At 37.8% G+C, this 23,839-nt stretch overlaps 2 protein-coding genes across 2 annotated transcripts; both read left to right on the forward strand.

Annotated features, from left to right (window-relative positions):
* The first annotated feature begins 1,193 nt into the window (after nucleotides 1-1,193).
* LOC149831677 (uncharacterized) lies at nucleotides 1,194-13,904 on the forward strand. Its single transcript, XM_090014062.1, has 9 exons — nucleotides 1,194-1,485; nucleotides 3,162-3,226; nucleotides 7,515-7,563; nucleotides 7,741-7,835; nucleotides 7,949-8,034; nucleotides 8,147-8,206; nucleotides 8,329-8,410; nucleotides 11,715-11,828; nucleotides 13,488-13,904. The coding sequence occupies exons 1-9, from the start codon at nucleotides 1,299-1,301 to the stop codon at nucleotides 13,656-13,658; spliced, it is 909 nt and encodes a 302-aa protein (XP_089870188.1). The 5' UTR covers nucleotides 1,194-1,298; the 3' UTR covers nucleotides 13,659-13,904.
* A 2,312-nt stretch (nucleotides 13,905-16,216) lies between these two features.
* Nucleotides 16,217-20,259, forward strand: LOC149831678 (small ribosomal subunit protein eS1-like). Its single transcript, XM_090014063.1, has 7 exons — nucleotides 16,217-16,286; nucleotides 16,354-16,401; nucleotides 16,502-16,607; nucleotides 18,685-18,822; nucleotides 18,906-19,091; nucleotides 19,641-19,841; nucleotides 19,935-20,259. Exons 1-7 carry the CDS (start codon nucleotides 16,276-16,278, stop codon nucleotides 20,028-20,030), a joined length of 786 nt encoding a protein of 261 aa, XP_089870189.1. The 5' UTR covers nucleotides 16,217-16,275; the 3' UTR covers nucleotides 20,031-20,259.
* Nucleotides 20,260-23,839: the final 3,580 nt, after the last annotated feature.

Consider the following 23,839-nt stretch of genomic DNA (forward strand, 5'->3'; position numbering starts at 1 on the left):
AATCTGCAAGAGGGAGGCTTATTATCAGGCGATATGCTCGAAACAGGAATAAAAAATAAATACTGACCAATTAAGTTGTTTTCTTGTTTCGATTTTCTGTGAGTTGGGGCGATCGATGATAGGAAACTCTGAGTGACCATTGGTGACTCCAAACAACGATTTGAGGACAAAAGTGCGCACACCACGAACCAGGGCTCTGATACTACTGTGAGGATGAGGGGTACGCGATGTGCACAGATGAAGCTATGCAGTATGATTGTAACGGGCTTTCTTCAAGGAGGGTTTCTTACTTCTGTTTTAGAGCGATTGTCTTATGTGAGATCTTCTGTTTTAATAAAGGAGAGAGTGCTGGTGGTTTCTCACACATTGTAACAGGCCTTCTTCAAGGAGGGTTTCTCACTTCAGTTTTAAATCTATCTTCTTATGTGAGATCTTCAGTTTTAAATCTATCTTCTTATGCTCATCTAACAATTTTCTCTCTAAAAGTTAGAGCCTCATGTTAAGTTTGTCGAAATAAAGAATGTTCAAATGTGTTTCATTTGGATAAACCCAATTATTGAACACGTTGTAGAAAGAGTGGGCTCACCCCTTTTCTCAATGCATGAACCCATGCATGAAAGATGGCCATCCTTGGTTACGTATGACCAACAGAATCAGGATCCACATTCGAATATCTGATTAGAAAAATGTTGAATCTAGCTAGGTTCAAATCTGATTGGCGCACTGGATATGGTAAAAATAGTTAGAAACAAGCATTTTACATGTAAAAACTATAAACACATCAGATTTGGTCTTGAAGGGGTTATAGATCCATGAGATTTTTTTGATCCAAAACCCAGATTGGATCTGAAAAAGTTTGATTACATAACTCTTGTCCGATCCAACATTCTGATCTATAAAATATTTTAAAGATGGGCCGGTTGGGTTGGGGCTGCGAAAACAACCCACTTTCCTTAACACACAGAATGGGCCCACCCAGCCTTACGTGCTCCAAACGTGATAAATAGTTATTTGCGTTGTGTTAATATCGTGACAAAACATAAAAAAAATAAAAAAAAATAATATTTGGAAACTATCACAATTTTGGCATTTATTTTTTAAAAATATCATAACAAAATAACAATATTTTTCGAAAATATCGGCGATATTTTTTTTACAAACATAGCTACCAACCGAACTCCCCTCTCGTTCATCCCCAACCCAACCGGCCCAGCCAGCGACGGGAGAAGAGAGGGTCTTCCATTTTCCCTCTTCTTCTTGACTCTCTCTCTCTCTCTCTCTCTCTCTCTCTTGGGGTGATGGTGGGTGTAGCGGAGGAAGCAGAGCTCAATAGACTCGAGAACCAGGTGGACAATGGGGGAGGGGGCGCGTGGGAGTACCTGACTCTGGCGAGGAAGCTCAAGGTCAGGCGTTCGGAGAAGGTCCTCAAGCACGGACTACCCATTTTGAACGACCCTAAGAGTCGATCGAAACTCGGCGCAGACGGTTTGTCCTGATCTTCTGCCTTTGATGGGTTTTTTCATGGTTTTGTTTGACGGCGGGCCCGAATTTTGGGTTCTGGGAGATGGATTTGTGCATCCCTTTGGGAAATTCCTGATTTTGCAGAAGTTTGATGGGATTCTAGTGTGTTATTTGAATTGGGTGATCGTGATTTTCGTTTTGTGCATCTTAAACATGATTTTTTTATGGATCCTTTGAACTGGTGTGTTGGGTTTTCTTTTTGAGTAGAGGCGTTGTTACGATCTGAGTGGTTAAACTCGGATTTTGGTGTCTGTTGTCTGGTTTTTCAGATCTCTTATTGAGTTCGAGGAGAATTACCAAAAGAACAAAAAATTAATTTCCTTCATGGTGACTGAAGTAGAAGCCTTCTTTAGTAGACAGTTTTCTCTTTCATTTGTTGATTGGTGGGAAGAGAGAACAATCTTTAGTGCTTATCCTATTAGTTTTAGTCATTCATTTTCAGTAAAGTGCATCTTTGAGCCGCGGTTGTTGATTCAAGTCCTTTTGCAAGCCAAGCCTTTCAAACTTGTTGCCCTCAGCCTCCTCGTTCTCATTTGCAGAGGGAAACCCAGTTGCCAGAATGATACCATGATTTCCATATTCCTAGTTATGTCAAAATCTTAAGAGGGAATAAGGAAGCTGTCCTCTTCAATGGATTTCTTTACTGTTTGGGTTCGACATCAGGAGGCTTAGTTGGACAATTTCCTTCTACAAAGAGGTACTAAAAAACATCATCTTCGTCCACTTCCCACAAGTGGACCAATATTACAAGTGAATCTCGCGGGATGTTGTATGACAATTGAAGTCTGACTCATGCACACCTGAAGCAGTATTTGGGTTAGTATGGATTGCGCCATTGTGTTCCCTGAGAAGGCTTGCAAACAGCCTGATGTAAGGCGCTAAGGAAGGAGGGAACCCTGTTGTTATCGCTACCATTTAGCTACTTTAATGTTACTGCGCCATTGGCTGTGTATCCCCCTGTATCTTGCATCTCTCCTCATCACCTATCACCATTCGTCTCTGTTTAGCCTCACATTGAGCACGTCAACTGCTGTTGATTCCCTCTCCTTTGTTGGCATGGTTGTCCTTATTCTAGCATACTAGGATAATTTATTAGCCTGACATATCTCAGAATCTAAATGTTTGTCAATCATTGTGACCTAACAGCCGCCACCTGACTAGACACACCAATAGTCACCAGATTCATATGGGCTAGTGGAGAGTGGGCAGTGATCTTCTTAAGATCGATCTGTCTTGAAGTGGTCAAGGGGGTATATATTATGGCAATCATGCTTGTGGTATAAATAAAAGGAGTGAAATGGCATGTTGCTTCGGGAAACATGGGATGGAAAATCTTAAAAACCCATGGATTCCCAAATTTGAAGGAATTCCTAAAGATGAGTGGGGCTTAAGATCATTTTGCAGCCCTCTTGTTGCTTACTTAATATGCCAACATACAGTTATCGGCATTGTCAATATTGGTGATTTTACTGAGTATTTATTTCTGGTACTTGTTTATTATTTTCACAGGAGAAAACTCTCTCTTTTGGTTTCTCTTTGGTTCCACTTAAAGTCAAAAAAGCTTAGTGCTTTCTTTTACCATATTGTCAATATTCACTGGGATGACACTGTCTTTACTCTGTGTCTCCTTTTTATTGCAGAATGGGCTCTTTATGAGCAGGTGGCCATTGCAGCTATGGATTTCCAGAGCCTTGACATTGCAAAGGTTTTGTCCATAATCTTTCATTCTGAAAAATCTTAACTTATTTCCTTAGTTTTATGCTGTCATGTGAATGTTGTGAATTACACCAGTTTGTTGCTGTAGATTGTAGTTTATCTACTTATTTGAATGCCTGAATTGCTTTTTCCAATTAAAGAAATACATAGAGAAAAGGCGTAGAAAATTTATTTTTATATGATGTCTTAGAGAAGTTGTGCTCTCCAATTAGCATCTCAATCCATCTTTTTGTTAATCATGCTAGTATGTACCTTTTTTATGTAAAGTAATGAGTCAGACAGGTAATACCAGAATTAAACAGCTTCTCTTACTGTGAGTACTGCAGGGTATTAACAAATAGCTTGACCTTATGGGTTTGACTGATTCAGCTGTTGTAAAGCAAGCCTGGACAAGTGGACAGTCAATAACATATGCCTCTTGGCGGAAGGAATAAAAAAAATGAAGTGAGGATTATGGTATAGCAAATAATGTTCAATGAGAATACTGTTTTACTGGTCCTGAATCTTGATTGATGGAGGTATAATATGACGAACTTTTAATTATGGCTAATGGCTATACACATGCCACAACAAGTTCCAGCTCAATTTTATGCATTCCTAATTGTTCTTAAGGCTGTAATATTGAGTTTGATATGATTGTGAAAGACATGCACATGGGGTATTGTTGTCTTGACCTTGTGAAGTTTCATCTATTGTTCCATCTGAATAATAGTCTAAGATCTCAGCCTGTCAATTTAAGACTCATTAAGGATGGGCTAGGCATCTATATAGAGTTGCCTAAAATGATTTTGGTGAATGTTGGTGGCTGGGTTTATGGGAAAATCATTTCAGAAATTTCACTAACAAGTAACCACATAATACATATTTCACAAATGCACTGTAAGTTTTCACATTTCAAAAACCTAATATTTTACCATGTCATTTTTTTCTCCTTTTTCTTTCCTTTCTCTCTAAAAAAAATGTCATTGATTTGTTTGTTTATCATTATCAACCATGCAGAAGAGCTATGTAGCAAAATTTCCCTATTCCAATTAGCCTGTCTGGACTCATCTCTGGATAAACTTGACATGTATAAAATCTTGTTTTCATGTGATTGGTCGATTGTGTCAGCAGAAATAAAAAGATATATTCTCATTTATTAGGGAATGGTTGGTTGAGAAAGAATAAATAGTCAACGTGTAAACCGGTCATATATATGATGGTTTAGGATGCCTGTTTTATGTATTGGTGCCAACCAGTGTTGTGAAAAGCGTTGAGGTGTAGCGAGGCGCTCCACCAAAATCTGAGGCGAGGCGTAAGCCTCGAGGCGCAAAGCGTAAGCCTCAAAAAAAAATTTAACTTAAAAAAACTATAAAAATTATTTAAAATTATAAATAAATAAGAAATGCTTTATTGATGAAGCAACAACCAACACAAAATAAAATCAGAAGTATAGAGTTTGTAATTAACACTGGACTTGCATTCTAGCAATATTTAAGCAAACATCAAATCAAAAGTATGCCTATTATAAGGGTTCTTACTAGATCCACTATATTGCCAAAAACAAACTTATTTATCTGTATGGTTGAAGAAACTGGACCATGACCTTGATTACGTTGTTATCAAGCATCTTTTTCTATCTTTGTTTTTATTTTTTTATACGAAAACATGGTCCAGATTGATCATGGATTCACTTCCACCTGAATCAAACTCCAAAACCTCCATTTCATAAAAAAGGTTAGGCACAATTGAAAGAGGTTGGAAACAATCTTTTTCGGATGCATGTATGGCTGCAGTGCACTTTCTTAAAGAGTAACTCAATAGTTTCTTTTTCTGTTTAATGGTCTACAGCACCGTGATACTGCTCGTAGCAAAACCTCAATATCTGGAATTTGGCTTGGCAGTTAAATCACTGAAATATCTCAGTAAGCCAACCGAAAAATCTACATGTGAATGGCAATTGGACATAACAATTTTTGGGTTGAAAAACCATCCGCGCAGCTGGCTCAAATACTCAGTCTATCCATGCACGTGAATCGCTTGGTCCATACATAGTTGCAAGCATCAAGAGGACCAAATCAGTGTTTTTGCATCAGTAATCATTCACACTACATTTCCAACTTTTAAACATTTAAGCTTGTTCTTTTTTTGTCTATGCTGTTGATCAGCACTATCCAAAAGAAAGGTTGTAGTAACAGCCAAGGATGAATGAAGGGGGTCGGGGTTACCTGGTGTCTGGCAAGGGTTGCCGGCGTCGCAGCTACTTCCGGCGAGAAGGAGGAGGCGGGGAAGCGAGAGAGAGTGAGAGATGAGAGAGAGGGACTGCAAGAGACGAGAGGGAGAGAGAGGGACTGCAACGAGAGAGAGTGGGGCTGCGAGAGACGACAGGGAGAGAGGGGCTGCGAGAGACGAGAGGGAGAGAGGGGCTGCGAGAGAGGAGATTAGGGAAATTAGGGCTTCCGACCCTTATTAGGGTTGGGGGTGAGATGTTATTGTTGGTCAAATGAGGGATTTGACCAACAAAATAAGGCGTGTGCGCCTCAAGCTGAGGCGCGCCTCGCCTCAAGGCGTACGCCTCAAGGCGCAAGAGGCGTACGCCTACATGGGTTTACGCTTTTTAACTGCGCCTCAAGGCACAAAGGCCCTCGCCTTGAGGCGAGGCGCGCTTTTTGCGCCTTGAGGCGCGTTTTTAACAACACTGGTGCCAACTAATGCAGTACGACTTACCCCAGCATTCTCTATGAAGCTTCAGGACCTGCTAAACCAAATATGGCATGTCATCTAGCACCTCTAGTTATAAGATTATGATTTTGCAGCTGGAGTAAAAGATTCCTTTATTTCAAGGCACTAGTATAAATAGAGGTCGATCCAGGTATTTTATTGAAGCAACTAGTGGTCCACTGACTCAGCATACTCTTGGAAGTGTTGGTTCCCTTTCACATAGCTCCAGAAGCACCTCTTGTCAGCTTTCCATTGCCAATCAATCCTTTTTCCCTTAGGCACTTAAATGAATATTGAACAGCTGGACTCAGCCTGAGTGTCAATCAAATGCCTTCTAAGAAACATTGTATATTCACAATCTATTCTCACATCACTAAGATAACAGTATAGGGGTTTATATTTTTCAAATTGCTGCACTCTCCAAAGTAAATGGGCCATATGAATGAATATTTTAAGATTGGGAGCACACTGTGCTTCTCCCAGCAAACTAGTATTGTTCCTTAACACGGTGTTAAGAAGTTATTTCACCAAAAATTTAATGTTTTACTATTTATGGTTATCTAGCTCTGTAGTCTTTCTATTGTAGACTGTATTCATTGTCCTTTTCCTGTGAAAAGGAATCCTTTCTTAGTCTTAACTACCCATGATTTCATGGCATTGAGTTTATTCTCCATTCCGGGGTTTGATTTGACACTAAATGGTTAGAGTTCCAGCATCTTAACTGAGGGCTCTTCAGTTAAATCCTATGTTGATTGATGTAAATGGAAAAAAGATCTCTCCAAGAGTTGGGTGTTTTAACACAGGTGGGTTACCGGTGCACCTCTTTAATAATCTAAGCTAAGCAATCATGTCTAGTAAAATGTGGATGCTGACTAGATATTTTAAATGAGCTGGACTTTCTCAAGATTGTTTTACCTGTCAAAGTCCCTTTTTTGTTTTTGTGTGTAATCTGTTACATTTCAGATTCACCTCTTGAAGCGTTGAGTATGGAAGTTTTTGATGCAGCTTACCTATGTATCAATGAGAACAAATTGTATTTTAAGTTTTTGACTCCTTTGTATTGGATAGTCAATCTAATAAAATGTGAGGTATGCTATGATATCCTCTCAAGTATTTTTCTTCTATAAATTTGTTTCTAATGATATATCTCACATTGCAGGTTTTTATTTTTGTATTTTGCACAAGTTCGTTTGTCTATAATGTATCATTGAGTCTTTTTGGTAAGAGTGTGTTCCAGCTCATTGTTATTATTGTCGGTGGTGCATAGCAGCACTCTTTAATTTATTAAGTAAAAATACAATGTGCAGAACAACAAATGTACATGGGAGGATCACTGGCAGTACATATATGTTATAATTGATTTTCACACACTGATTTGGGTCAGAGTTTTGGCAAAGATGTTCTTTGTGCCTTAATTTCTCTCTCTAAAGATCAAATGGCATTACATATACATTGTTATCAATGTTCAATTATCTCTTTCCTTGTTCTTCAAACTTTTGTTGGAGACAAGTTCCAGGACTACTTAAATATGACCTCTAAAAATACACTCTTTATGTTTAATTGGTTTTTTTCTGCAGGATTGCATCAAGGCTCTCTCAAAGAAATTTCCTGGCAGTAACAGAGTTGGTAAGTTAATTTGATGGACATTTCCATATTGCCACTGATTCAGATCAGCTCTGTTATGCCTGTTGTATATCGTTTAAGTGCCTTGCATGCGTATGTGTACATATGCACATCTTCTCTGTGCCTACTGTTTTGAGTATGAATTTGTAGTGATTTATCTTTCGTGTTTTGAATGTTCAGGGAGGTTGGAGGCTATGTTGTTTGAAGCAAAAGGTTCTTGGTCGGATGCAGAAGAAGCTTACTCACGCCTTCTGGAGGATAATCCACTTGACCAGGTGAGGTTCAGAAGTCCTCTTTGAATAAGTGCTAAGTTCTCCTTTTTCCGTCTCTTCATCTGATGCTGGTTTCTCAGCTTATGTCCATTATGATTGTTGTTATCTTCTTTCAGGTAATCCACAAAAGAAAGGTTGCAATGGCAAAGGCCCAAGGAAACATTCCTGTAGCTGTTGAGTGTCTCAACAAGTACCTTGAAATGTGTGTATGCTTTTCTGACTACCAGCGTAGAAATGTAATTGATAGTTCAAGCAGCACCTCTTCATGGTTTATGGGAAATTTTAATTGATTTTTAGGTGTCTTTACTTTTCAGATTTATGGCAGATCATGATGCTTGGAGGGAGCTTGCAGAAATATATGTTTCATTACAAATGTGTGATATTATGTTGAACTATACCTTTTCCATTCTCACATTAAATGAATTATAAAAGAAAAGCCCTCGGAAGGCTTTATTCCAATGAGGATGCCTTCATATGTCTTGTAACTTTGACACAGGTACAAGCAAGCAGCATTCTGTTATGAAGAGCTGATATTGTGCCAGCCCACTGCTCCTTTATATCACTTGGCTTATGCAGAGGCAAGTAGTTCTTTACTTGTACCCTTGAACTGATAACCAAGTTTAATGAATTGTATGCAGATTCTTCAGACTAGGGCCTTGTTTTGGTCTGTTTTTATTTATTGTGTACATGCATAAATTAAATCACATTTTATAAAGAAGAATGTTGCCTTCATTTTTAATCGTGTGAATGTTTGGATTACCAAATTATTTAAACTAAAATGAAAAAAGAGGCACGTATGAGTAGTGGTGGTGGTGATGATAGTGGTAAATGGTGATAATGATGGGGTGGTGGTGGTGATCATAGTCACAAATCTCATTCTCGGGATATTCTTGGCAATGGAATATCTTGGAAGATTTTCAAAACTTGAGTTTTTCTTGAATTTTTTTTGGTAAATTAAAAATTAAAAATTAAAAATTAAAAATTTAAAATTAAAAATTAAAAATTAAAAATTAAAAATTAAAAATTAAAAATTAAAAATATAAAGTTTTACTTTGAGATGGAGAGAAATTATTTTGGAATGTGAGAGAGAGATGGGGAGGGTTGTTTAAGCAAAGGGGTATCACTATTAAGCATCTCAAAGTCTCAAACCATGCTTTGTGTTTTTTCTTGTGTAGGAATTGTCCCATATCGAATAAATTGGGGAGTGAAGGACCCTACCCATTCTGAAAAAGGGATGTCCTCTTCTCTCACCTGGGTATGAGTGTGGGTACTGAGGGTATGACACAACAATTCCAAAAAATGTGGGTATGGGGACACAACTATATATATAATTTCATATAAATTCAACATGTATTTAACAACTAAACTAGTAACAAGCTAACAACAACTTTTATTCTTACAACTAACAAATTAACAATTGAAGAAACAAGTTATAACAAGCAAATAACAATTTCAGATAATAGTAATACCTAACAATTAACACTTAGCAAACAGAAATATAGAAAATCATTCATAAACATAGTATCAACTATCAAGTTAACAAATAATAAGCTTACAAAAAAGTCCAAAATTCCAAAAAGTTCATAACAAAAAAGTCATGGCTCGTATGTTTCTTCATCATCATCACCCATATCTATGGATGATAGAAGAACAAGATCATTTAATTCCATGTTTAGAGTTTCAAATTCATGATCTCCTTCTTTTCAAAATCTTCAGCATTAACATCCCAAAACTTTGTGCTCCTTTGCCTGCAAAGAAATTAAATCATTATGTATTAGATATGCAATAAAAGCATACAACTTGATATACAAACTAAAAGAAGTAAACACAAAAATTTATAATTTGGATACCTATATTCTTCTTTGCTTCGTGAAAGCAATCAGAGGTTAGAATGCACGAACACCAAATCTTTTTTGCGCTTGCTAGTAGGCTTGTTTATTTTGATGTTATGAATTTATGCATATGTGCTCCAATTTCTTTCACAACAATAAGATGTAGCAGACACTGCTAGTGACTTGAAAGCAAGATGATGCAGTAAAGGGTAGTCATATCCATATGTGACCCAACATGTAAGATGATAATCATCATCTTTATCTATCAACCCCTCCAAACCATCAAATTTTTCCATAGAAAACTTCAAAAGCTCACTATGCACATTCATATTTTTTTCTGCATCTCGAAAAATCCTATTAAAATATAAAACCCTATTTCTTCCTAACTCTAAATCCTTATGTGGTGGAAATCGACCAACACCTTCACTTAGTCACTTTTTTCTATAGTACTTTGAATTCAATGAATGAGCCATGCACTGCAGAGGGGTGTTACTATTGTCCCATCGTGCTATCAATATTTTGTATACATGATCATAAAAAGTTGAGTCTTCAAGGGCAAGATTTTTCTTTTCATGCCTAAAAATTGCAGTTTCCACTCCCTCAATCATGATGTCCCACATCTCGTAGACCCTATGCAACATAAGTACATCTCGATCAACAACATCTACCAAATGGGCTCAGTGAACTCAAGAAAATAAATGACATTGTCCCACCACATGTCATCAACAATGCATCTCTTGATAGTGGGCTTTTGCAACATTATCAGAATGATAGAAAACCCAATCATTATCAATGACCATTTGAAATAGTGTATTCTTCACTTCCTTAATTCTTTTAAACATAACAATGACGGATGCAAAACGAGTCTCAACAGCCTTCAACAACTTTAGATCATAATGCTTATTATAAATAGTTAGTGCCCTCTGGTGGTTTTACAACAAAATTTCTAATGTTCCTAATGTCATTCTCTAGCTCCTGAATCCATGAATAAAACTCGTAAGCAATGGGATCATGGGAGAGGGTGGACACGAGACATCCAAGGTTTTGATAGCTTGATTTTTATATGTACATAGTGACGCATGTTCTGGAATGGATTGTGTGTAGGGTGTATGTATTCTTCATCTGCCACTATGTGGTGTTTTTTTTTGTGGTAAAGTTCACTTTGTGTCAAAAAGTTTAAATCTCCCTCGCACAGAATTTTGTGTGTGAAAACTAAAACACTGAATCTTTGTTATTCTCACCACAATGGTTGTTGAGCATATTATTGCCTTGCAAAAGGTACATTTTCAATCACAATGTCTTGGGAGTTGCATGGAGCCAGCCTATATCTTTCTGGAAATGCCCACCTAAGGCTGACAAAGCTCAGAATCTGTTTTTTTTCAAAAGGAAAAAAAAATGTTTGGGGACTCTAAGGTTCCATCTTTCTTTTTGGTTCTTGTAACTAATATTGATGAGAATTTGAGAACTGCATTATTCAATCCCACGCACCCCACCGTTTTTTGTATCTATTCTCACAGAATTTTCATTAACAAACTAAGCCTGCCAAGTATAATGCTTAGCATAATATTCCTGTCATACGGATGATTGCAGATACTACTTGCATCTCTATCTGCAAAGCATAATTCACAAATTCTAATCCTTAGTAGCCACTGAAACACTACACGTGTATGAAATTAAGATTCCAAAGGGACTAACCTAGATATTCATGACTGCGACTCAGAGTGGATGATGGAAGATTCCTCATCATAGTAGTATTGATGCTGTTTTCCGCAAGTATTAAATGTGTTTTTGTTGACTTGGATTGTTTCGGTTAAGATGGGTTGGAGCCTTGGATGCTTTTTATTAGTGGTCCATGTTGCTATTTCTCTATTTTCCCTGCTTGTGGCAGAAGATGCATAGGAATAAACAAAAAATTGCTTCACCAAAATATTAATAATGAACCAATGATAAGAGACATAGTTCATAAGTTAACGTTATATGCCATTCTTCTATTTAGCTCTACTAACATTTTTAGTTTTCATTTCCAGAAATCTCATTTCTTCTTTTGTAGGTACTTCATACACTTGGTGGTCTGGAAAATCTGATCACTGCTAAGAAGTATTATGCCTCAACCATAGACTTGAGTGGAGGAAAAAATACCAGATCTCTTTTTGGAATTTGCTTGGTAAGATCGCATTTCATTCTGTTAATCTTGCTTTCCTATTACTTCTCCTTTGTCTTTTTTTGTTCTTTTGTCTTCTTTTAGAATGCCTTAATTGTCACATGCTATGGATAGTATGTGAACAAACCCTCACTTCAAAATCAATTCACATGCTATGACTATAATACGTGAACAAACCCTCACTTTAAAGTCACTTGTTTTAACATTTAATTGACATATAATGAGATGGGCATAGACTTATATTATCTTCATCAGTGACGTAGTTTTTGATAATTTCATCAATGAGATTCTTCCTTTAATCATTTTGAACCCTTTTTTTATCTCTTTGGTATGACAGGAAAGGATAGATAAAAGTAGTTCTATCATTTCTTCATATTTACTTCAGACTAGAACTTAGAAGTTTTTGGTTCAGCTGGATCTAACTTGCTGTGGATTGAAAATTTGAAGTATACAAAAGGGTCTTCAGTAAGGCTTGCAACGGATGCAATTGGGACACAAATGAACTTGTCAAAGTTTGGGTGTTCCTTAGTCCTAGTCACTACGTTTTCACTCTGTTCTGTTTTCAAAACATTTAGGAGGCGTTTGTGAGCCTCGGATCTCAGATCCGATGGTCTGAGGTGGTGTGGAGCACATTGATGTGGTGTGGGCCCCACACCAAGGTCTGAGGCTTAACAAATGCCAGATCTCAGATCGAACCTCAGGTTTAAGATCTGAGCATTTCAATCACCACCTTAGGACTTACCTCTGGAATTAGGTCTTAGATCGCTAGTTCAGTTATCGTCCAAGTCCAGGCTGGCAGACTATATCCTATACAGGGTTGACCAGCTCCAAGTTCACATGGTTTGTGGTTTCTCAGACTAATTCATATCCCATTTATGTCTGATCAATTTTTCGATAGACTTGGGTATGTCACACGGACTCGGCTAAGGAGGTGCCACACCCGAGTCGACACGGCCCGACATGGGTGCGGCTTCGGACACGGCCCAGACTCGGTCAATGCCGAGTCGGACTCGGTCAACGAGTCGAGGCCGAGTCCGTCTTTGTTTTGGACTCGATCAATGTTGACCGAGTCTATTTTTGTCCATTTTTAGGACAAAAAATGTATAAAAACTACAAAGAATATATCTTTTATATATTTTTTGATATACTTCTGTCTTTAGAGAGAAAGACTCTGCAGAGCATAATCTTTACGAGACTGTAGATATATTTTTTTTAACTGTGCTGAGCAGTCTTTACCAGACTGTGTAGATATATATTTTTTAATATATATATATATATCCGTGTCCCCGTGTCCAAAAATTTTGAAATTCAGCCGCACCCGCACCCATGTGACATTTTGGGCTGCAGCACATTGAACCTAATTTTTCAAATCTGTCCAAATCCTGCCATATCTGTAAGCACCACCCACATATTTCACAAGAATGAGTTGTGCAGTACTGTTGCAGTGTAGTTTGGTGTTCTATGTATTGGTTTTCTGGCCTTACATAAAATCTATGACCCAAATTAGCTGGCCTATTGTGTTCCATTTCAGGTCATAGTTTCAGGACTTTGATATGTACAATACTGAATAATTTGTATTTGGCTCCTTCCGTTCATGCAGCGTTCGATGATTTGTGACATGCTTGTATGCTCTATTGACCAATTCTTGTTCATGTTCTACAGTGTAGTCATTCCATCAGTCTGCTGGCAAAGGGAAAGAGCAGGGAAGAAAAAGAGGGTTTGGAGATGCAATCTCTTGCTGCACAGGCCTTGGTGAAGGACCACAAACAGAGGGCACCCACAAAGCTACCTCTTGTTTCATCCATGCTAAAAAATATGAAACTCTTATCCTGATTCCATTTTTCTTCTGCCTTCTCTTTCTTTTTAGCCTTCAGCTTTCCATTTTAATGATTTTATGAGAAATTAGGTTGGTGGTTTCTTTTTAAGATATTTGAAGTATGAATCAGCTGTTGGATCTAAAAAATAATTGTAGTTTCCATTGGGACTAGAATATTTTTTCCCCAAGGGATGATGCGTACACTTGATTCGTGTATTTTCTTAATTTTGTGATAATCAAGAGAGAGAAAAGGTTGTGTTTTAATCTATCTAATGGAACGCCAATTTGGTCACAGCATTTTCTTTCATGAAGGATGGGAAACTACCCTCAGGATCAGAGACCTGATCACGCTGGCTAAGCCTGCCGTACTTACGGTCGCTGTCGCAACTGTGTAAACTCGTTGCACACCCTTTGGCTCTGGGGAGTTACCAAGTACTTCAGCTGAGCATGGGCTTATCCCTTGCCCTCATTGATACCAGGGTCTGACTTTCATGGGAATGGAACCCTGACCACCTGTCTGGCCAAGGCCCCTTCCATTGCGCTAATTTAATATAAACCTAGCTACATAATAAGTATGCTTTATTGCATGTGAATTGGATCATGCATTGCTAAGAACTGTGTCAAATATTGAAAGAATAGCTGCATATTTTGTCACCAATTTTAATTTTGTAAATTTATCATGACGTTCATGTTTTTGTTTCCAGTTTCTTGGGTTAAAATCATAAAAATGATATTTATGTGTGCATATTTTTGTCTTCTATATCACTTTACACCTAATTTTTATTTTTTATATTTATTTTGCTGATATTTTGACAGTAGAGTTGCAACAAATGTGAAAAATTTCAATTTCCCCATTTAAATGTTCTTTTGTTCGTTTGTCACTATGGTTTAAGCTTAGTTTGATCACAACACAATATGTTGGTGATATTATTGATAAGATCACAAAATTTAGGAAGTTTGGTATAAAAAAAGAGAACCATGTCAAGAATGGTATGGGATCGACTGAGCCATATATAGACTCAACAACTAAGCTCGAACCTGAAGGGTTAGTTGACTGGAGTCAAGGGAATTGACTTGAACTGAATCTCAAAAAGCTTGTGAATCAATAACCAAAGTTGCACCCACCTCAAATTATCTTCAATTGCATGATTATCTGTACGAGCTGAGTTGAGCTGAACACCTGTTGTTCATGTTCAGCTTGCGGCATGTCAGCTCAAACCAGCTTTTTACGAGCCAAGCGCGAGCTGAACCTTGAGTGGCTCGTCTCTTTTTCCAGCCCTACACACGATAAATGGTACTAAAGAACGTGCTAGCCCATGCAATGCTCAAGCTTAGAACGGGTCAGATATCGGTTGTTTGACCCACACTGAATCTGAATTTTGAAGGTGGGGTTCAGTTTTGCCTCCGGATGTGGCTCGGGTCTCACATTGGAGTTTCAAATCTGGATACGTTGTGAGGCCCTGTGGCACTGGATCCAACAAAACAAGTAAAACCTTTCAGCCATGTTTGGAAGTGGGGAAATTTGGAAAAATTCTATAGGAGAAGTGAAAATAAATCTTATCATACTATTCACAAGTAAAAAAGATATTCTCACGTGAGCGCTGCAAACATGCTAAATTAAATATGTGAAATGAAACATGCTAAAATGCATTTTTTTTGCGATTCCGATCCCATAGATGTGTTTGGAATTGTCAATTTACTAGGAATCAACACTCAGATCATGCGTTTTTTATGGAAAAATGAAGTTTTATGGAGATTTTTGGAACCTTTTAAAAAGCCACCCATGTGTTAGAATTGAGCGCTCCAAGAATAAATCACTGTAAAACCAAGAATGTTGATCACTTTGTACGGTTAGAATTTAAAAATAAAACAAAAAAGCCCCAAAACCCCATTTAGCATGTTTGCATCATTCCTCATACTATTTCATACAAGAGAAAACTTGGCATATGAAAATTTTTTGTTTTTCAGTAGAAGTTTACTGGCTCTGTATGTGTGAAAATCTTCTTTCTCAAAAAAATGTTCAATGGTATTGCAAATTTTCATACCTGTACTTCCCATGCTTTTCATATGATATGAATATTCAAAATTTCCAAGAACAATTTTGCCACTTCCAAACGGCAGCCTGTGGTTTTCAAGTGGAAAAGTTTCAACGGGTCAAATCAAACCCGTTTTTACCTCGGATCTGAACACATTTGTTTATCCAATTTCTGTTTCAGATCCGATGGCTCCAATCCTCCAACCATATTTGTTTTGAGAGAGACAGGGATTCGGATACACCATCCAAAAGGATTCTATCCTCTTACATATGATGTCAAAAAATCTATCTTGATCCGAGATGCATCTGGACGGCTACAGTCAGTTCACATCTAGGTGAGAATGTGGACTAATCGTAGCCACTGTTCGTATGGTTAGGATCGAAATATAGGATGGATCCCATCATATGTCAGGATCCGTTCTCATGCCCCATCTGAAAGAGTTCGGATGCTGTCAGAATCGAGGGGCATTATAGGAGTTCCAATCCTCCCCGGGGGTCTACATAAATTGTGCTTTAGGGTTTCTCTCTATAAACCCTCCTCACATTCTTGTTGGTGTTCGCCTCTTTTGTGTTTCTTCCCTTCGCCCGGAGTTTCAGCAATGGCCGTCGGGTCTCTCTCTCTCTCTCTCTCTCTCTCTCTCTCTGCGTCTCTAACGATCTCCTATCTGTATTTTCAGGAAGAACAAGAGGATCTCGAAGGGGAAGAAGGGAGGGAAGAAGAAGGCGTAAGTGAAACTAAAATCCTAGAAATCTCACCGTCTCCTCGCGTCGTTTTTCCATTGCTTGAATCTCTCAGCTCTCCATCTCTTGTTGTATCTTCCGCAGGGTCGATCCCTTCTCCAAGAAGGATTGGTACGATGTGAAAGCGCCATCGATCTTCAACGTCCGCACCGTCGGCAAAACCCTAGTAACCAGGACCCAGGGCACCAAGGTACGATTGCTTCTCTCTTTCGTATATCTCCGGTCTTTGTTCTTCACTGGGCGACTTGCATTTCTTGTTTCAAGTGCTGAATTGAAGTAGACCTTGTTAGTTGAGTGGAGTGAACTCGTTTTTCTCTAGCAACTATGATAGTATGATGCTATTTCGGATCCGGAAGACCCTATATGTTGAATCCTTATTTTCTGAAACTGTAGATTCAAATGGACCCTTTTTTCTTAGTGGAAATGAAATTACTTTGTTTGTGCTTAATAATCGTATCAATGGGTTGTTGTTTCTGTTCCGAAAGGCCTTAAACTTACATCTGATCTCAGCTTAGATATTTGGTGCCTGGGATCTAGATTCAAGAAGACTCTGTTCATTAAATGGAGTTGTTTTGCTGGAAAATTTTACTGGTACAGGGTCTGATTATGAGAAGTGCAGATGTTGTTTATTAATCCCTTAGATTTAAATTGACTTATTTTTACATTTAAATGGTCGTATTTTTCTGTTGATATTATACTGCGAGATAGCCCCTGGTGGGATTTAAACCTGTCATTACTTGGTTGTTTAGCTAGCTGAAGAACAGTTCAGACAGACGTAATTTTTTCCTTTTTTTACGGTATTCATATTAGTAGGATATGTCATGGTAATTAAGGTTAGGTTATTTACAGCTGTTGTATTGAGTTGTGTAGTCAAAAGAGGTAGCCAGCCCTTAGGTGGAAGACCTCTAAAGACCCTAGTCAGGGCCCAGGAGGAACTAGGGGACCAAAAAGAACGTGAAGAAAAACATGGAACTAAACAATAATATATAATTGTATGGATTCAATAGATTCTATATACATGTATACCTGAAAAAAAAGTGTGTGTTTACTCTGTGATGGTAAAGCAAAAGGGATAAGTCTGTCAGCCTAGGCTCCAACTAGTCACCAGGAACCTAGTCTGCAGATTAGGTGGCGAGGACTAGACACTTAGTCAGTCCACTAGGTACACGCCTAACTACATAGACACTGAGCTTAGCTTGCCAAACTCATCACATGTTTGCTTGTGATATGTGAGATGATGCATAAATGAAGGGAACAAAATTTATTTGTTAATTATTTTTCTGCAAGGTCTTTTCCTTAGCATTTTTATTAAAATTTGACATCCACATTTTGGTTTTTATTTTATTCCTTCTCCAGTTCGGATTGCAACACCCAATGAGAAAAATGAAAGGAAAAACAATGATAAATCTGTCTAAATTTACAAGAACGTTATTATTATAGTCATAATATTTACAAATTTTAAAGATAATTATTTTTTTAATGAATGATTAGTTTTCACTTTACATTGACTATAACATTTTGGTTTTCATTTTATTCCTTTTTTAGTTCAGATTGTAATACCAATGAGACAAATGAAAAAAAATGCTAAATCTGTCGAATTTTACAAGAACATTATTATTATAGTGATAATATTTGCAGTTTTTAAAGATAATTAATTTTTTAATGAATGGTTAGTTCTCACTTGACCTTGAGTATAAAGTCTAATTTTAATGGAAAGTTGGTGGTGAGTAAATTCAGTATTGGTTGCACATATAGCCTAAAGACACCTAGGTGCAGCCTAGCATTTTTGATAACTAAAGAAGGGTGTGAGCGTTAGTGCATGAGTATGTGCTGTGCATGCATGTGTTTGTGTGTGCTTGCACTTTCAAGTGTTAGTTTCTCAGTAATTGTTTGTGCATGTTAAACTAAGGTTCTTTGGAGGGAAAAACTCATGTTCACAGTATTAGTGTTCTCAACTTGTTTCAACTTGTGTGTTACATTATATCTGTCTGTTCAACACAATAGGATTAATGTTTAGGATAAACACAAAAATGTGTTGCTTTGTTTTGTTTTTTTGGTAAGCATGTGGTGCTCTAGGTTTGAAATTGTTTACTTTGAGAATTGTCTATTTGCGAGTTCCTTTGGTGCCTATTGCAAGCTACTGTTCTTGTTGGATTATTTTTTGGTCATGCTTAGCAGTTGCCTCTTTCTTGCTTTTTTCTTTTTTCTTTTCTGTCAGTTGACCTATATCTTTTTACTTGAATGTTTTTATTTTTCCCTTAATGCAGATTGCTTCTGAAGGTCTTAAACATAGAGTTTTTGAGGTCAACTTGGCTGACCTTCAAGCTGATGAAGACCAGTCTTACAGAAAGATCCGCTTGCGGGCTGAGGATGTTCAAGGAAGGAATGTTCTTACTAACTTCTGGGTAAAGAAGCTTTGTAAAACTTATGCCCTTAAAGCTGTTGTGATGCAAAAGATCAAATGTTTTATAAACATTTTGTCTTTCAGGGAATGAATTTCACCACCGACAAGTTGAGGTCCTTGGTTCGCAAGTGGCAAACATTGATTGAGGCCCATGTAGATGTGAAGACCACAGACAACTACATGTTGAGAATGTTTTGCATTGGGTTCACCAAGAGGCGCCCTAATCAGGTCAAGCGAACGTGCTATGCACAATCAAGCCAGATCCGACAGGTTAGAGACTGTCATATATATGTTTTTTATGTTTTGTGGGTTTTCTAATCTTATGCACGTGCTGAAACTTCTATGTTGGAAACGTGGTTCCCAAAAAAACATGGTCTTCATGAAGCCCTTAAATTGGCGGGTTTTCACACCCTTGCTGCAATGCCGTGTGATCACAGCCTGGAGCGGATTGGGTTGTACTGTAGAAAAGGAATTAGGACCCGATTTTATATCCGGGAGCTTTTTTAAATCACTGAAACCTTTTACGGAGTCCATGTGCAAGCTAAATTTCTATCAATTTTTTACATCTGAAAAGTTTAGAAAGGATTTCTTCAATCGTTTACATCTGTAAAAATGTAGAAAGGTGTCTCTGGAACCATCAAAACAATATGCTCAGGAGCTTGAAGGCAGTTTTACTGGTTGCTGCAATGTTACTGCTATCTGATTCAACATTATATGTAACTTGTGAGCAGTTGGCTTCAAATGCCAGCAAATCCAAGCTTTGGTCACTTGAATTATCTTTAGTAAAACTTTCTTTTCCGTTATATATTTTCTTGTCAGATCCGCCGCAAGATGAGGGAGATTATGGTAAACCAGGCAACCTCATGTGACCTGAAAGAATTGGTGCAGAAGTTTATTCCTGAAATGATCGGCAAGGAGATTGAGAAGAACACATCAAATATCTATCCTTTGCAAAATGTGTTCATCCGGAAAGTGAAGATCTTGAAGGCCCCCAAATTTGATCTTGGCAAGCTAATGGAGGCATGTCCAAAACCTAGTTTTCTACATCTTTGACTTCCCCTATTACATTTATGTATGCTAAAAGTCTATAACCTGACTACGGTTCTTTTTCAGGTTCATGGTGACTACTCTGAAGATGTTGGTGTGAAGGTTGATAGGGTTGCTGATGAGACAATGGCGGAAGGAGAAACAGAAGTTGTTGGAGCTTGAGGAAAGGGAGTTATGAGGTTCTTTTATTTTTTGGTTTTATTTTCCAGCCGTTGTTATAAACAGTGATATTTTTGGGAACAAATTTTTTGGTAGAGATGGCGTAAGATAATATTTGGTTTTTTATGTTTTGGACATAAGTATTATTTGCTTGCATTTGCTTTATCTGCATTTGATAATATTGTCAAGAGCGTAATGAAATACATAGGATGAACGATAGTTTCTTGAGCAATGGGTTTTCCCTTCAATAGGTGGAAATTGGATTTGTGTTCTCGCCTGTTCTGGATACAAGAGTTTATCCGTTTATAAAATTATTAATAATGTTCACGTTGATGACAGTTAATACATGAAACTATTGTCATTTTGTAATTTCTTTTGGGGATATAACTGTGGTTGATCACTAAGGCTCTGTTTGGAAACTGGATGTGGGGGTGGTTTCTGCATTTGGAAAAGTGACATCTTTGGATTTAGTAGCTATGAAGCCTACTCTTTAATGCAAATATAAAGGGTAGACAGTCACTTCCACTCCCAAATGCATAAATTCCCATTCCAGCTACCATTTTTCAAACACCCACTACCAAGGTAATTTGACTAGATAATATAAGGTGGTTCTGTACCATGATACCATACAGTGGTTGTATGGATCTAGCCACCAAATAATAGATTTAACTGGACAGATGTGTTAAACATGGTTTATTTAGTATGTTAGAAGGTTTTATCATGTCTAATGCATCTTAGTTTTTTAGACTGAAAAATCAATGGCTCACAATTCATGCAAATTAAAGTGGTCCAAATGGTATAAAATATCATGTTTTAGTCAACTTTAACACATGAAAATGGTAAATAAAACATTTTTAACATGATCCAAAGGTTAGATTTTGCATTTGAAACTTAGATCTATGTAAATCACGTGTACCAGTTATGGTGGCACGATACCACCATTGAATCATCCATTTGACCGTGTATCTACCAAATGCATTAACGCCCATCCCAGACGCCAGTTTCCAAACAAAGCCTAAAATACCTTGCATTTTTTCGTTTCTTCCAAGAATGTTAATTTGTGTTTGATATCCTCTTTGGTTTTGGTTGGAAGTACCTTTTAAGATTTGATTAGATAAATGGCTAATTTGAGCAGTCTTGATTCAAAGCATTAAGGATCTAAGTGCATTGGGATCTGGTTTATGGTCTGAGACCAAATTATTACTGAGTATCTGAATAGATGGCTGCTGTGTGTGGAAATCTCATCGTGTGTGTGTGTGTGTGTGTGTGTGAGAGAGAGAGAGAGAGAGAGAGAGAGAGAGAGAGAGAGAGAGAGTCTCATCTATCTTTAGCTTTGGTTTAGGGATGTTTCCATCTTGATGGTTGGGATACGGCCGTGACCTGGCCGGCACAAGCATGTTTGTTTTCAAGCAAAATGTTTTAATTGTCGTTGTTGGATCTTACTAAATCCTCGGTTCTCTCCCAATCTAATTACCCCACTGGCTTTAATTGGTGAAGCTATTTTGCTTATAAAGAAACGTATTGCAGGGTCGTCTGATTTCTTCGACATGAAGAAAGAAATGGCCAAAAGTTGTATTGTTGCTATACTGGAAGATTAAGTTCACCCAAGTAAATGTTTAAATCTTAGTAATTCAATTATGAAGCAATTTCATAGCAAGAAAACACCCTTTTTAATTATTTTCTCTATCTAGTGGATTGGGATCATGATAAGAAATTCTTGCTAAACTCAGTTCTGTTTCATTCTGATTACCCGCTCAAATTTTGTAGGTTATCTGTTTCATTGGTGTTGAGATGGGTTAAGGTCGATTGGGTCCATTTCAATTGATCACCTGTTTGATAGAAATGAAAAAAAATCTTAGCGTAAGTTTCTCCTTGGAACGAACCAACCTGTATCCTAAATTTCCTATAATCCAAATCAACCAAGTATTTCAACATCTTAGATTAAAAAATAATCAATAAGGTAAAGGTGAAAATCTGGTCTAAGCAAATCTGCTCATATAGGATGGCATGGTGAAGTGTGAACCTACATTTCAATATTAACATCCAATTGTATGAATAAATTAACGTGACCTCTGTTGTCAATCCAGAACTTCAATGGCCATCAAGGCCCTAAAATGTTTTGCTTGATTTATTCCAGAAGCGAAAGTGTCTTTATAGATAGATTAAAATAACAAGATTCATTAATGTTATTTTTATGTTTAGCTAGTACTGACTCATAGTTCAAGTTATCTAACAATTCTCCCATGAGGGCTCCACGTACCTGGCTAGGTGGGTTGGCTTAAGGTGTTCAAGTTGAAGGACATAGCCAATCAATATCCGAGGTGTGCATCCCTTGCCACAAGATCAAAGACTGAAAAAGTATCCACATGGGCAGGGGGAGAGTACTCGTTGGATTTTACGCCACAGACGCCTAACCATAGCTACAGACAACGTAGCACCTCTTGAACCATAAAGGGATGTCTAAACCACAACGGTGATTTCAGCATAAGGGTGAGTTTGAATTGCCGTCCGCGCCTGGCTGTAGGATGCACCAAGCGCGGAACACAATATTGGTGCATTCCGTGGATGGTTATTTGACATCCACTGATGTTCCGTGCCAACCCCCCCCCCCCCCCCCACACACACACACACACACACACCCACACACACACACAGAACAGTGGAGAATGGAGCATCCGCGATTCAAACACACCCTAATGGAAAGGGACTACTATATCAGTAAAATATTATAATTGAATTTCAACCTCAATGCTGCACTCAATGCAAATTTCTCCTTTTAGATACCCTTAATGTGCTGGACAAGCCAGATGGAATTTGTCCAGAATGCAAGTTGCATTCCCTGAAACACAAAGTGAAGGAACAAAACAGTCTCCTCTGGGACCTCCTTGTCCCCACATATCAAACACAGGACAATGCCCAGACAGAGACTGGTCTGTCCCCACCCATGGGTGTCCTGCGTATCAAACACTCCCTTAGGGAAGCTCGCCAAGCACAACAATATATTCTACACGATGGGTTCTTGAAATATATATTTTGAATACCAGTCTGGCTTCTGTCATCCAATTTGTGCTCTTTTAAAGGCCATAAAAGGTTTAACTATCACAAAGTAATAACTACCTAATATCATGTGTTCCAATAGTCATTTGCATTCACTATCACACTTTTTGGACGTCTCATCTCACTCGAACTAGTCCTACAAACAAGATTATAAGGACATCATATATGTCGATGTTTTCTGATGCACAAAAAATATGAAGAGTAACCGATCAAAACAACAATTATCTACTAACGCCTTGAGTGTATACACTTAAGAGATGTCAATTTGGTCACTACCTTGCAGAGATTATAGCTAAAAAAATGAATAAACACAAGTCAATAAGTCAAGACCCTAGTTAGCAGGTCAGTGTATATATATATATATATATATATATATATATATATATATATATATATATATATATAGAGAGAGAGAGAGAGAGAGAGAGAGAGAGAGAGAGTTGCAGTCAGAAGAGGTAGACAAGGGCTACCATTACAGCACTCCTTCAAAACTTGGGAGTCCAAGAAACATTATTCCCCCTTAACCACGATTTTGACAACACGTAAGATGGATTAAAAACCTAAGGTTCAGAAGCCTAGTAACTTATTTAACTGTAAAATCACATGCAACACATTGCTTTGCTGATCCTTATCTTCTTTTTTTATGAGGAAGGAACCCTCACTGAGACCTGGGTCATTTAATGGGCCCACCTCCCCGAGAGGAAAAACTCTGGGTTGAGGACATGACCACCCAGCCTTCCGTGCCCCAACCGTGA

Source organism: Nuphar pumila, chromosome 7 (assembly GCF_984573655.1).
Source record: "Nuphar pumila chromosome 7, dmNupPumi1.hap1.1, whole genome shotgun sequence".
Taxonomy (NCBI): domain Eukaryota; kingdom Viridiplantae; phylum Streptophyta; class Magnoliopsida; order Nymphaeales; family Nymphaeaceae; genus Nuphar; species Nuphar pumila.